Source organism: Dissoconium aciculare (genome assembly GCF_010015565.1).
Source record: "Dissoconium aciculare CBS 342.82 unplaced genomic scaffold K489scaffold_4, whole genome shotgun sequence".
Classification (NCBI taxonomy): domain Eukaryota; kingdom Fungi; phylum Ascomycota; class Dothideomycetes; order Mycosphaerellales; family Dissoconiaceae; genus Dissoconium; species Dissoconium aciculare.
This window is the reverse complement of record NW_022984954.1, coordinates 1,846,427-1,859,737: the sequence shown is the minus strand read 5'-3', so window position 1 is coordinate 1,859,737 and position 13,311 is coordinate 1,846,427. Positions and strand designations below refer to the sequence as shown.

Genomic DNA, 13,311 nt, shown 5'->3' with positions numbered 1-13,311 from the left:
GGAACGGGACAATATTCGTGGATATTCTTCCTTTCGTTATTTCTTGCATTGCATTAAACTCATATACAGAGAGAGAAGAGAAAAGGATGGGGGAAAAGGGGAAAACGGCCCATCCGGTGGTCGTTCCGGTCCGGAAAGAACGGGGACAGACATACATGGGGTGGAGTCGAAGTCCGAGACAGAAAGGTTGATGGCGAGACGGGATGAAGTGGAAGAGGAAAGTACAGAAGAAGGGAAAGAGAAGAGAAATACAAAGATCGCTGGCATGCATTCGCCGAAATGGAAACCCCCCACTCCTGATGTGTCCCCACCCTTTTTCTCAACAAAAGCTTCGAAAGCGAGAGCCTTGACGCTCTTGACCCAATTCGACTCACGCCGCTGGGTCGTGTGTTGCCTTTGTCTGGGACTTCGATCGCATTTGGCTGGTCTTGGGTACGTGGATCTCTTCGGATCGCCAATCGTGAAACATGATGATGATGATAGTCACGACCATGTCATGTGCTGTTCTGCTGCGGCAGCGAGTAGCTCAAGCCCGGCTGCAATTCGGGCAATGATTGCTGCGGCGTCCGTGGCGTCCATGCGGGTCCGATGTTCACTGTGACTTGGACTGGGAGAGGGAAGAATCAGTAAAGACTCGCGTCAGAGCTTCCCGCACGGGTTCTGCCCTCCTTCCGTGACAAATACGAAAGATGAGGGAGGAGACGTACTGGGATGGCTCTGGAAGATATACAGCGTTCCCTCGAGGTTCCGGATCTGCGTGAGCAGTTCCTCTGGCAGCGGCGCCATGACCCAGAGATCCCACCACTTCAACACGGTGTCGTTGCTATAGTGTGGGTGCAGGTCGAAGTGTTGGGTATATGTCGCGATCAGGGCGCGGGTGTATCGGAGGCATTCCTCGAGTTGGCCTTGCCATCGGACTGGAGCCAGCGCGAAGGAGTAGTGGTATTCCTGTCGCCGAGGGTCGAAGCGTGGGTGCAGAGTCCAGGTGGCGGCGTTCTTAGCGTAGTACGCGTTGTTGGTGTAGCCCATGCCGGCGGTGGCGGCGGTGGTAGCGGTGAAGCCGGAAGGCGGAGCGGCGGACATCGTGAGAGATGGGGGTTGAGGGTTGGTTGGTCTATGATATTCTCTTCTGCTCTGTTGAGGAGGGCTGTGACAAAGATGGCGCAGTCGCTTGATATGTTAGGAGTCACAGAAGTGTCGTGGAGGAGATGTAGTATTGTTTCCGTCTTGACGAGGGATCTGACATCTGTAAATATATAGCTGAGGTCATGCTCTGCCCTTCATGGCAAGGTTGGCGATCTTCCAAGGAGGGTCGAGGGGATGCGCCGACCATCCTGTCGCACAGCTGGTTGATGGGGTCCGACAATCTGACATTATTTCATTTCGCATCTGCATGTCCACCACTCGGGAGGCACCGGAGGAGAAGGGAGAGGGAGCAGACATCTGATCCTGCCCATTTGAGAGGATCAGGTCAACAGTACGTGATACGTAGCTCGAGGTGGTGTATATGACTTGTCACCGATGAAACTCCTTGCTTAGAGAGCATCGTGAAGTACAAAGCGGTACGGTGTAAGATGCGGAGTCGAGCAGCTTGGTATGGTCTACTGTTGACGCCGATGAAGAGGGAAGGTGTCACGCGTGCAGTCTTGTCGGGTTGGATTGCGCCGGCAAATGGCATAAACTACAGCGTACATGAACAAAGTATCGACCCCGGTCAACCAGCGAAAAAAGGCGTCATGATTCTTCGCGCATGACCCACTGGCGCCGGCGCAGACACAGCTGTCGTTCGATTTACATTTCGCTGATAGGATTGTCTGACTCTGTCCGACGTGACAGGAGTAAGTAAAAAGGACGAATTGTCAGCTTTTTCGACTTTTGTGTCGCAGGAGGGTGCGAGCACAAATGACAAATTCCTGGTGATTGTACGTCAGGAGCTGTCAGTGCAACCTTTAATTCGTTCGTGTAACCTCAAAAGCCAACGTCAGCGCATCAATCATGACAATTTTCACATATGCTTCGATGGCAACCGAGGTATGAGTCTCATGACCTGACGAGACCCAGATACTTGGTTATGCGACAAGAAGGGTGCTTCTCGAGCGGGAAGGCATTTACGGACCGCGTGTAGACCGGGATGGTCTTCTCGCTCGAGCACGTCAAGCTCATGGATATGTCCTGCAATTTTCGCGAACGGAGTGTCATCCGTATGATGTCAGCCTTGTATGCTGCGGAAGTGAATCTCCCGCCTTCCGCTGCATGCATGTTGTATCGTGCCACGATCGTGCATTCGCACGGACCTTTGTCGGCGAGAGGCAGTCACTTGTCGCTTGTACGACGCGGGCGACAATGTAGACCACTGCAGGTATGTGATTCCAATTGCCGCCGAATTCACTGGCTCTTGTACAAGTCGCACCTACCTATCATCTTCAAGATTTCGACCAACCTACCAGATTGACTGAAGTCTCTCTTGGGTAGTAATGCGAGAGAACAAGACTCACGATCCTAATGATTTTGTGTCTTGCAATCTTCCTAGCGGTGCTCGAAATGGCTTATCCGCGTGTACTTGCCTGTCCGCATTGCGCCTGCCAGCAGTCATTCGCAGAAAATGGGATGTCGCGACATGCGATACCTAAAGTGCGGGAGCTGAAGGTCTAGACGTGCAGCAGGACGTCAGCCAGGACGACGGCAAATGCCCAGCGCCAAGGCCTGTTTCGAGCATCCTTATTCCTCGTGAGGGGTAGAGACGCCTCCAACGTTGCTGCGATGTTATACCGTGTGCACTCCCAGCATCAGCATTAGACCGAGCGGAGGCCGTTCCGGTTTGTCCTCAGGCGGCAGGTCTGGACGTGATGTCCATCTACTAGCGACTCGGACATTTTATTGCAGATCGTGCGCACATCCGGCAGTTGTGTTGTCACCCCGATCTGGAAGGTGTCTGATAGAGAGTCCCATCTAGTTGTGGTAATGACAGAGCATCTGATGACACAGCGAACGTGTCGAATCGTAATCTGTCTCAAATGGGCGTAATCTTCTCTTCAGCCTGTCTACAGGCTTCAGAAGCATAACGGTCACAGCAATTTTGACAATCTTGTAGGGCTCGTGTCCAGGCTTGCCACCTTCCTGTTTTGTCCGGTAGAGAAGGCCTTGTTAGATTTAATCCGACTTATGATTCTTACGGCGATTGAAGAATCGAACGTAGACGATCTCAGAATAACAATGTTGATGCTGGGTCGTCTCGACAAAGAAGACGGCCCGACGAGCCGCCGCCGCCGGAGCGGTGCGGCGGATCCAAAGAACTGCGCGACGACAGGGAAGATACCTGTATTGTACAGGAGGACCTTACGAACCTTGGAAGGCTCCGTCCTCATTGGACATACACCTAGGTAATGTACATAAAGATATCCCGTTTCATAAGGAGACCTTCGTCAAGATGGGCCGTGGTTCTGCACGTTCTGTCACGGCAGACAGTCGTCCAAACATACGCCAGGAAGGGGATTTCCATGTTCGACCGCTACAGTGTCCGGGTTTGCTTCGCCGATATCCGTAGAAACCGACTTCTTTCAAAAAGTGCAGCAGACATGGAAACAAACGCACAATTGACGATCACACGCAGTGTACCCTGTACTGTACGATGAGCCTCTTCTACAGGTACAATTGAGGCCACAGCCTTAGGCCAAAATAGTCCTCGCAACAGTTGGCTTTTGGTCCAATTTTGCCTAATCAGGGCTAGCGTTGTGTACGCCCCTTCGTCTTGGGGAAGATCGCGTATTATCATCTCGAGGACATTGGATGTAGACTCAAGGCTTGGTTCCGGCGACAATCATTTACATTTCATTCCTTTGTTCCCTTGTTTGCTTGATCTTTTCATACAATGGCGGGTGGTAAAGGAAGCGTCCGGAAACGCCAAAGCAAGAATGGCGATGCTTCCGCAAAACCGAACGGTTTGGGAACCCTCGCGGGCAAGAATGATTTCGCATTGAACAGCGATGACAAGACGGAATCGGCTGCGACGACGTTGAATTTGGTCATCTGCGTGGCGGGGATCTATGCCTCGTTGTAAGTTTGATCCTCCGTTCAAGAATAATGTGTGGTTTTCAGATTGTCTAACAACGATTCTTTTCCCATTGACATCAATCAGCTTGACATGGGGATTCCTCCAAGAACGAATCACCACGACCAACTACGGCACCGCGACCAACCGCGAAGTCTTCCGCTACCCTGTCGTCGTCAACACCGTCCAGTCCTTCTTCTCCGTCACATTGGGATATGTCTATTTGAGCTTCACTCGAAAATCCGCCTCCGACCTCCCCGTTTTTCCATCACGCAAGATCTTTTGGCCACTACTACTCGTCGCAATTTGTTCGTCATTATCTTCTCCATTCGGCTACGCCAGTCTCGCGCATGTCGATTACATCACCTTCATTCTGGCCAAATCGTGCAAGCTGCTACCCGTGATGCTGTTGCATGTGACGCTCTACGGCAAGCGCTACCCTTTCTACAAATATGCCGTCGTGGCGCTCGTCACAGGCGGTGTCACGGTCTTTACATTGTATCAACCCGCGAGCTCCAAGAAGAAGAGTAGCAATGGTAACAGTCTGTATGGTCTGTTGCTGCTTGGTGTCAACCTCCTCTTCGACGGCTTGACCAACTCCACCCAGGACGACATCTACGCGTCGTTCCGCCCCTACAGCGGGCAGCAGATGCAGTGCGCGCTGAACTCGGTCTCCACTGTCCTGACGTCGGCTTACCTGTTATTGCTCCCCTACATTGCACAGACGGGCATTGGAGCTGCAGTTGGAGTCGATCTGACCGCTAGTGCCGGCGAACTTCAGAACGCCATCTCATTCATCCAGCGCCATCCGGCCGTTGGCTGGGACATTTTCGGCTTCGCCGTCTGCGGTGCTCTCGGACAGGTCTTTATTTGTGAGTCCCCTCCCTTAACTTGCCCTGAAAATCCTTCCAGCCCTAGGGTCGTAAAGACATGCCTTCGCGCGAAAGTTCCGGAAAAAGCTAATCAAAGATCGCCCTTGCTTTCCCGCGCACCTTAGTCATGACCTTGTCTATATTCGGCAGTTTGCTCCTGGTCACAGTGACGGTTACACGGAAGATGCTGACGATGATCCTGTCTGTTGTCTGGTTCGGACACCGTCTGAGTGGAATGCAGTGGCTCGGCGTAGCGTTGGTCTTTGGCGGGATTGGAGTCGAGGCGGAGTTGAGTAAGCGCGAGAAGCAGCGTAAGCTGGCCGAGAAGCGTAAGGCTCAGTAGTGATTGTCGTCATGATAGTAGAGAAACTCGCATCAATCTAGACAAAACCATATAATCAGAGATTTTGTTTCCGATCGGCAATGCATGGCCTGTTCTGGCATTTTGGTCCGCAGCTAATTCTCCATGTAGAGTATGTTGGGTAAGGCATTGAGCATCAGCGATGCAGATCCCGAGATATGCATAGATCGTAATTAGAAAAGTCCGGCAAGGCCTTAGCCATGAGAAACCAACAAATAAGCAAATGGAATAATTGCGCATCTCACACCAACAAACATTGCACCTTTCGCTAGATTGGGCTTGGGCACCCGGGGAGTGACGCTCACAAGTCCAACGAACCTCTGCTTGGACACATGACGATCTTCATCTTGGAAGTTGTTGCGCACACCAACGACGTAGAAAAGGTTGAAGGACTGCTCATCCTTCATCGCTCATGTCCGAAGCGCGATGTTGGCCGTCCCACCGCAACGGTCGCTCGGCAAGTCCTGTGCTATAGTCCATCGCTTTCGCATTGTGGCTTCCTCGATGTTGGAACTTACGCATCATCGACGACATATCCCCAATGTGAAGGTGGAGCTTCGGAATCGGTATTCGGAGATATGCGAAGGATGGTTTTCCAGGAGGGGGAGATGCATGGGTCACCGCTGGTCATCTGGAAAGTGTCGGAATTCCTCCGCGTCACCCCATCACCGTTTCTTCCCGTACTGTGCCGCATCTGAAAACAGCCAATGCTGCCATTTGCAGAAATGCGCGATGGACAGGTGCATGAAGCCAGAGATATTCCAGCCGAGAAGGACGAAGAAAGTTGTTGCTCAATCTCTCTCTCACCGGCATAAGCTCCGTTTTGGGAAGTCGCGATCGCATGTCGATCTGCCGGCAAAAGGACATTCTTGTCTTGGCGGAGAATCTATTTTGGGATGGGACTGGTCGTGTGTGGGTTTTCCGCCCGGGTCAGGCTGCTGCCCACCCATCACCGTCCGCTCTGCCCTGCCGAGTTGATGAGCCACCTCCTCCGCCTCTCCGTTGAATGTGTTATATGTGATAACTATTTTGGCCAACACCCATAACAATACTTCTCGTTACGCACATATGACTGATATGTCTCGAGGCCAACCTCTCATGCGCCGTAGGTCGAATTTTGGATAACGGTGTCCAACATGCGCGGAACAAGGGACTCTCGCCATGTACCGCATGTCTCTCGCTTATCACTGGGATATCCCTCACGCAAATGGCGGCCATGAGAGAAGTCGAACGATGAGCCTCTCTCACTTCGCCACGTCCTGATACTGTCAGCATCATCGCGAGAGCAATTGTATTCGAGCGTCCGAATTGGGTATCATTCTGCGCCGTCCAACCAGATGTATTTACGATGAGGGATTGGCGTGCGCCTCCTGCTGGGGCACGCTGGGTTATGACGGTATTGTAAGGTCCTCATCTGACGTGCAGCGACCATTCCAGAACGCCACTTGCATGAAGAGTGCGAGTCTAGCAGAGCAAAGAAATATCTTCCATTTTCCTACCCATGCACGCCATGCCAAAGTCCTCGGTAGGCATATAGTCGGTGGGCCAGATCGGTATGCTATATTACAATGCTATATTTATGTAAATTATGTAGTTACCTATGTCTGGGAGACTCCCACCAAATCGGGTATCTCGGTCCAGGCCGGTCATCTCGGTCAGTTCATACGAGCCCTGGAGGGTAATAACTCGCCGGGCCCTAAGAATAGAATCGTAACGTCACGCCGCCTCCGAACCCACTCCCTCGGCAAGCAGGGAGCGATGTGGAGGAGGTCAACATCGGGATGATATGGCGAAATCACTCGGCGGACCAACATGACGGGAGTTGTCACACTGTATGGTTACTTGGTGTGCTCTACGGTAGGATCGCCATCATGATACTGCAGACGGTCACAACACCGCAGCTGATCCGCTATGGACAACCGCTGGGAACTTAAAAAGAAGCACGAGCATTGCCAGGAGGAGTGAGCCCTATACATACTTGTCTCCCTAGACAGCCCTGGAGCCCTCAGCACGCCCGGCCAACAGCCTCATTGCGGAAGTGGCTGAACGGTTTTTTTCGTTACCCGTCGACACTATACTCTACCTGTACAATCCCTTCACGAGGCAACTCATTACGCCCCTCTGCGCCTGGGCCAAAGATTATACATAGCCACCAGCAACGGACGGAAGGCTCGGTCAGCCTCCGGGACGGGTTATGCTTAGGACATGCACTACGACGATGCCACAAACCACCACTGCACCGGGGAAGATCTACCGACTGCGTGACACAAGATTATATACTCCACCCTGCCATCCGGGGTCTCGTATTCTATTCTCGATCCCTTCACTCTCCTGATCGCACACTACCATCTCGACTACGGATTCTACGTACCGCGGGAGAACCCTTGACCTGGATTTTTAGTCTCCACTGACATTCACTATGAATGTATAACCTGCATATGGCGCAAGAGAGTCTCCACTATCATCATCCGACTGAAGTGTCGACCTTTTCTCTGCGTTTTGCTTTTGGCTCTCGTGTTCCGCGGCCGCTAACCTCATCGGCGGATCTTGGTTTTCAGCCATCACTTCGTCGGCATCGAAGCTGGCCAAGCCGGCAACTCATCTCACGCGAGGCAATCCCTGGTACATATTCATTATCCGCTCGGAGTTCCTGCAGAAGGAACTTGAACTTGAAGAGATCCAGTCTTTTCAGGTCACCACCACCACTATGGACGGCACATCTGGCTCACAGTCGTCGCGGCTCTCAATACCAAAAGCCTGGCCCTTCAAACGATCATCTTCATCAACATCACATGATCGCGAACGCCGAAAGCGAGGTCAACCTGCACATATCATCGTAGAAACTGCGCCTCCGAATCTCCCGTCACCACCGCGCTCGAGTCCGCTACCCCAAACGGCCTGGAACCAAGTACCAGTGGCATACCGCCCGCAACAGCTATGTGCTCCGCCATGGGAGATGCAACAGTCAAAGTTGCGACAGCGGATCGAGACGAGTTCATCTGTCAGACGATCGATAGATGGTTCCGCTGACTATCCCACTCGGAGACAACTTGAATTGACACCGCCGCTCGATCGCTCAACGGGCAGTGGACTCGTTCACAACTATGATACATCTGGTGCTGTCGGATTGGGTCTTCAATCAGTACCGAACTCAGCCTATCGACTTGATTCGGTCATGGATATCTCAGATGTGGTCGATAGTAATCATCTCGGATCCTTCGACACTCAGAGCGTCGTTCAAATCGCGGCTTGGGCTCCTTCGCCCGTGACTCCCATCACACCTGTCGCACCACTCCAATTTACACCACGGCCGCAACCACGGGAACGCCGACAGACAGACAGCGTCGTCTTCACCGGATCGGATGCAATGCTGTCCGACGTCGAGCTCTTCGCACAAGCGACGGCTGGCTTCTTGACTCCCGAAGAAGAAATTCTGTCCCTCGCAGAAGAAGCCCAAAACGAGGCAATGATGGTCGACTACGCCCCTGCCGCCACTTCGCACGCTTTCGAAGGTCTGGTATCACCAGTGTCTCAACTCGGGACTCCCTCTCGCAGAACACCCATGTCGCCCATTCCCTCTTCCCTCGTTCCCGGTCGCTTGACCCACTCCGTCTCATCATCCGGCCATCCCTCTCGCGACCAACATTACTTCGAAGTCTCACCTCTGGAGACGCCATCGTCCGCATTCGTCTCCCCGACCCGCCCAGGACGTGCCAGCTGGCCTCGCCTCGAATCCCAACCCTCAACCCCCCTCTTCGCCAACCCGAACAACAATTACGCCAGAGACGAAGAACATCAACAACAAGAACTCTACAACACCACCCCTACAGCCACCAGCAGCGCTTACCGGACCTTCACGCCCCCACACCGTGGCCATCGCGCTCGTCAGGAGTCGATAGATTTCATCGCTCTGTTCCCCGGCGAGGAAGCTCCCAAATTCGAAGAGGATCCTCCGAATTACGCCGCCAGCCAGGCCCAGGTGGCCGCGGCATCGCGGGGTGAAGCCACACGTAGAGCACAGGAATTGCAGCGCAGATGGCTTCAGAGCCGATAGACTCGGCGACCCAAAAGAGACGAAACGAAAAGAAATGGAACGATCTTGATGAGATGCCATATGATGATTGACGAAACACTGGGCGGATCTGCGTTTTGATCTTTGAATTTTTGTCCGGAAAGGATGTTGCTTCCCAAAAAGCGAGCGTGCGGTTTGAAAAATGGCCCTTCGCGATGCGTTACCAGCGTAGATACCCTCGCGATTTCGATCGTTTTTGAGTAGCAATTTGATCTTACATGATTCTCTCTCTGAGTTCTTCCTTTTCTCCCACCTACGGGCTCAACCTCTCAATCCTCCATCCCCCCTCCACTGCTTCATCCTTCGTATATCGAAACCGATCGTGTAGTCTCGACTCCCTCCCCTGCCAAAACTCCATCGCCTCCGGGACGACCCTCATACCGCCCCAAAAGCTCGGCACAGGGATCTTGTCCTGGCCCTCGAACCTCCTCTCGACATCCTTGACGCGCTGCTCGAGTTCCTCGCGATCCTTGAGGACCTTGCTCTGCTCGCTCGCCCACGCGCCGATCCGGCTCCCCCGCGCCCGCACATCGTAGTAAACCTGACTCTCCGCGTCGGACAGCCTCTCCATGCGTCCCTCGACCCGCACCTGGCGCTCCAGCGCCTCCCACCAGAACGTCAACGCCGCCCATCCGTTTCCGCTGGAGAAATCCCGCGATTTGCCCGAGTGCGCGCCCCAGTTGCTGTAGATCACGAACCCCGTGGCATCGAGTTCCTTGAGGTAGACCATTCGTGCGGAAACACGGCCGCTCGGCAGGGAGGCGGTCGACAAGGTTACGGTCTCCGGGTGAGGCGTGGAGGGGTCTTCCGCGGCATGTGAGAACCAGGTGTGGAACTGCTCCAGTGGGTCGGAGACGAGTTGGCTACGCTCGAGGCTGCCCTTTGTGTATTGCGCGGCTTGGAGGGTGCCGTCGGCGCCGCTGGGGGCGAAGATGGCTTTGGCGGATTTCCTTCCTCCGACGGAATCCGCTGGGTCGGGAGCGGAGGACATTGTGCGATGAGTGAGAGATGACGTCCTTGTATTGGGGGAAGTAGTTCTTCGGATGCTGCGTAAAGAAGCGGCGACGGGACTTCTTGGTCCGATTGAGCGAGCGAGCATCGATTTATAGATGCTCGGGATGTACGTGAGGAATATTGCATCGATACTTGCGAGCCTCAATATTCCACATTCATAGCTCGTCGGCGACGTCAAATAGATCTTGCTGCAGATTTTGGGTCGATACAGCTTTTTTGTTGTTTGGAATCTCGATGAATTACTGATAGTCAGGATTTCGTCGTGGATGTGACGTCGCAGAGGAGATGCGATGACTTATGAGTAACGGGATTTTCAAGCCAGCCGCGCGATCTCACTCGTTAAACATGTACATACGATATTTATTCAGCTCACAAAACGCTCCATCGTTTATTAGATGAAGCCCTCATGCTCCTGGAACATATACGATGCCAAAGGCAGCACGATGGCGGGCTTAAGTCGTGACGTCGGCTTTCGCGCCAGCGTCGAGATTCGTTAGGGTCCGGGCGTGAATCAAAGACACGATGTTTTAATGAATTGCTGGGCAATGTCAACGACAAACCAAAATTGGGGTTACATTCAATTCACATGTGCAGATGGTCGCGGAGTCTTTGCTGAGACCACTCACAGGCATGTACGGAACTCATCTCTGCGTTACATCAAGTGATTGCGCAGGATGGTTGAAATTAGCATGGTTGCATTCATGGTGCGCCTCGAGACAGCTTTCGACATCGTGAAGCGAATTTTTAGAGCTTCAGCAAGCAAACTAGCATGAAAGAAGACGATTCATATCATTAGTATCGACTTGAGGTGTTCGAATACCTAGTAGTGTACTACACGGAGATCCATTCCAATGGAAGAACAACACCACATTGAGCCGATTTCCGCGAAAGTACTGAAAGGTCAAAAGGTTCGCTCCCAACAGCGGAAGCCTTCTTCAGTGGTCACTTTCTCCTCGTAAGGGCCTCTCTGGTGCCAGGCTCATGTCCAAATTTCAAGAGTGAACAACCGTTCCTGGCGGCGGCAGCACCTTCGTGATCAAATACCGATCCGTCAAGTCTCTCGCCTCTCCACCGAGCAAATAGCTCGTGTGGCCTGCGCCGTCTCTCGTCAACAAGCGGGAATGTGGCATAGCATTCGCAACCCCGACGGCCCATGCATACGACGCCTCCGGATCATATAGGGCATTCACAATCAACGCAGGTGGAAGTTTCTGCGCGTCGAAATGGAAGCGATTGTCCGGGTAGACAACTGGGTGCGGCCAGGCCATGCATTGCAGCATATACGTATAGGCTTCGGTCTGACCAGAGGTGTAGGGCGAGGTGGAGTTGAGAAGATGCTGGAGGTTGGTCAGTTGCTCGAAGGTGGTGATGGTACGGTCAACGTCGAGACACCAGATGGCGATGGAGCCGAGAGCGCCGGTTTGGTTGTCGAAGCGGAAATGGTCGGAGGAGAAGGCGGATGCGTCATTGTTGTAGTAGGCCGCGTGGAGAGCCTTGCCGAGAGCGAACCAGGATGTTGGTGTTAGATTAGAGTTACGAGGTCGTTCAGCAACGTTGAGCAAGACCTGAGTTCTGAGATAGATGTCGGACGCGGAGACAGTACGAAAACAGTTCGATGATGGGGATTGGCAGGAGAGTGCAGTCAGTGGGTGGTGAGACGCTCGCGAGGCGAGATCCCGGTAGAGACTTGACGTCGGAAATGATGTATTACGGACGGCACAATCAGTGTTCCGGTCGCACCATTGGAAAAACTTCTCAAGAGTAGCCTCGTTACTTTGGCTGTCTTGCAGTACGAGATATGGCTGAGATAGCGTACGGTCGACGGCTCCGTCAAGCGCCAAAGTACGCACTCGCTCGGGGAAGAGCTCGGCGTATGCTGCTCCGAGGACAACACCGTATGATAGACCAAGAAAATTGAAATCTTCCTCTCCCAGCGCTGCTCGTACGAAGTCGAAATCTCGCGCGGTAGTCACGGAGTCCACGTTGGCCAGGAGTTCTCCTGTCATATCTGCGCAACTTCGTCCAAAAGCTTGCCAAGCGTCATATATCTGGTCGAATGCCACTTGATCGCCAGGATAAGGATTCATGCGGATGGCCGTGTTGTACAGGGAGGCATCACAGCGGACCTGCTGGCTGATGCCGACACCACGCGGATCCATTGCAACAATGTCGAAATGATCACGCAGGTCGTCAGAGAACGGCATGAGGCCGGAGCCGGAGCCGATGAGCTCGTTGGAGGCAATGGCACCCGGACCGCCAGGGTTGAAGAACAGAGTACCAACCCTCTTGCTAGAGTTCCTCACAAGGCGCCGCATGAGACCGAGAGTGGCATGCCGACCGGAATTGGGTTTACGGTAGTCGAGAGGGACCGTGATGTTCGCGCACTGCAAACCCGGAGTATCATTTTCGGAGCTGCAATCGATCCATGCGATTCCGTGAGACGACGGATGCAGATACTGTCGGATTGATCTGGATGATGAGATCTCCGAGGAGGCGGAGACCAGAGCCCCAAGGCATTGCACGACTAGCACTGCGTGTACATGCATCTCGGCGGTATTGAATGATGAAGGATGAGACGAGTTGGATTGGAAGCAATATTGAGGTGGAATTGCCTTCTTTTAAGTCTGCGGTTTTTGGTCCACATACCAATTCTCACCATTCTTCGGAAATGAGTCATTCTAAATGACTGTCTTGAGGCTCGGTCGTTCGGCACATTTTTCCCATTTTGAGGTCTCCGCAATGATTGTGATGACTTGAAGTCTCCACAATTTTTTCGTGGTTGAAATACCGGGCTCCCTTAGAAAATGGTGAACAGGATAATAAGGTCGTGATATCCGGCCGCTCGATGGACATTTGCATGGACTTCAGATGCCGAGCCCTAGGGCCGGATGCATAAGGTTTTGAGGTTTCCGAGTCGGCGTGTCCGATTGGTGCGGTGGGTCTT

At 53.1% G+C, this 13,311-nt stretch overlaps 5 protein-coding genes across 5 annotated transcripts; 3 read left to right on the top strand and 2 right to left on the bottom strand.

Annotated features, from left to right (window-relative positions):
- The first annotated feature begins 491 nt into the window (after positions 1–491).
- On the top strand, positions 492–1,366 carry K489DRAFT_187734 (uncharacterized protein). Its single transcript, XM_033599497.1, has one exon. The coding sequence runs from the start codon at positions 712–714 to the stop codon at positions 1,258–1,260; it is 549 nt and encodes a 182-aa protein (XP_033461719.1). The 5' UTR covers positions 492–711; the 3' UTR covers positions 1,261–1,366.
- A 2,427-nt stretch (positions 1,367–3,793) lies between these two features.
- K489DRAFT_379112 (UAA transporter) lies at positions 3,794–5,343 on the top strand. Its single transcript, XM_033604572.1, has 3 exons — positions 3,794–4,053; positions 4,136–4,920; positions 5,046–5,343. Exons 1-3 carry the CDS (start codon positions 3,869–3,871, stop codon positions 5,261–5,263), a joined length of 1,188 nt encoding a protein of 395 aa, XP_033461718.1. The 5' UTR covers positions 3,794–3,868; the 3' UTR covers positions 5,264–5,343.
- A 2,645-nt stretch (positions 5,344–7,988) lies between these two features.
- K489DRAFT_369533 (uncharacterized protein) lies at positions 7,989–9,335 on the top strand (the record flags this gene model as incomplete). Its single annotated transcript, XM_033603043.1, has 1 exon — positions 7,989–9,335. The coding sequence occupies one exon, from the start codon at positions 7,989–7,991 to the stop codon at positions 9,333–9,335; it is 1,347 nt and encodes a 448-aa protein (XP_033461717.1).
- A 271-nt stretch (positions 9,336–9,606) lies between these two features.
- Positions 9,607–10,344, bottom strand: K489DRAFT_369532 (pyridoxamine 5'-phosphate oxidase; the record flags this gene model as incomplete). Its single annotated transcript, XM_033603042.1, has 1 exon — positions 9,607–10,344. One exon carries the CDS (start codon positions 10,342–10,344, stop codon positions 9,607–9,609), a length of 738 nt encoding a protein of 245 aa, XP_033461716.1.
- Positions 10,345–11,359: 1,015 nt separating this feature from the next.
- K489DRAFT_315756 (alpha/beta-hydrolase) lies at positions 11,360–12,913 on the bottom strand (the record flags this gene model as incomplete). Its single annotated transcript, XM_033601111.1, has 1 exon — positions 11,360–12,913. One exon carries the CDS (start codon positions 12,911–12,913, stop codon positions 11,360–11,362), a length of 1,554 nt encoding a protein of 517 aa, XP_033461715.1.
- Between the last annotated feature and the right edge of the window lie 398 nt (positions 12,914–13,311).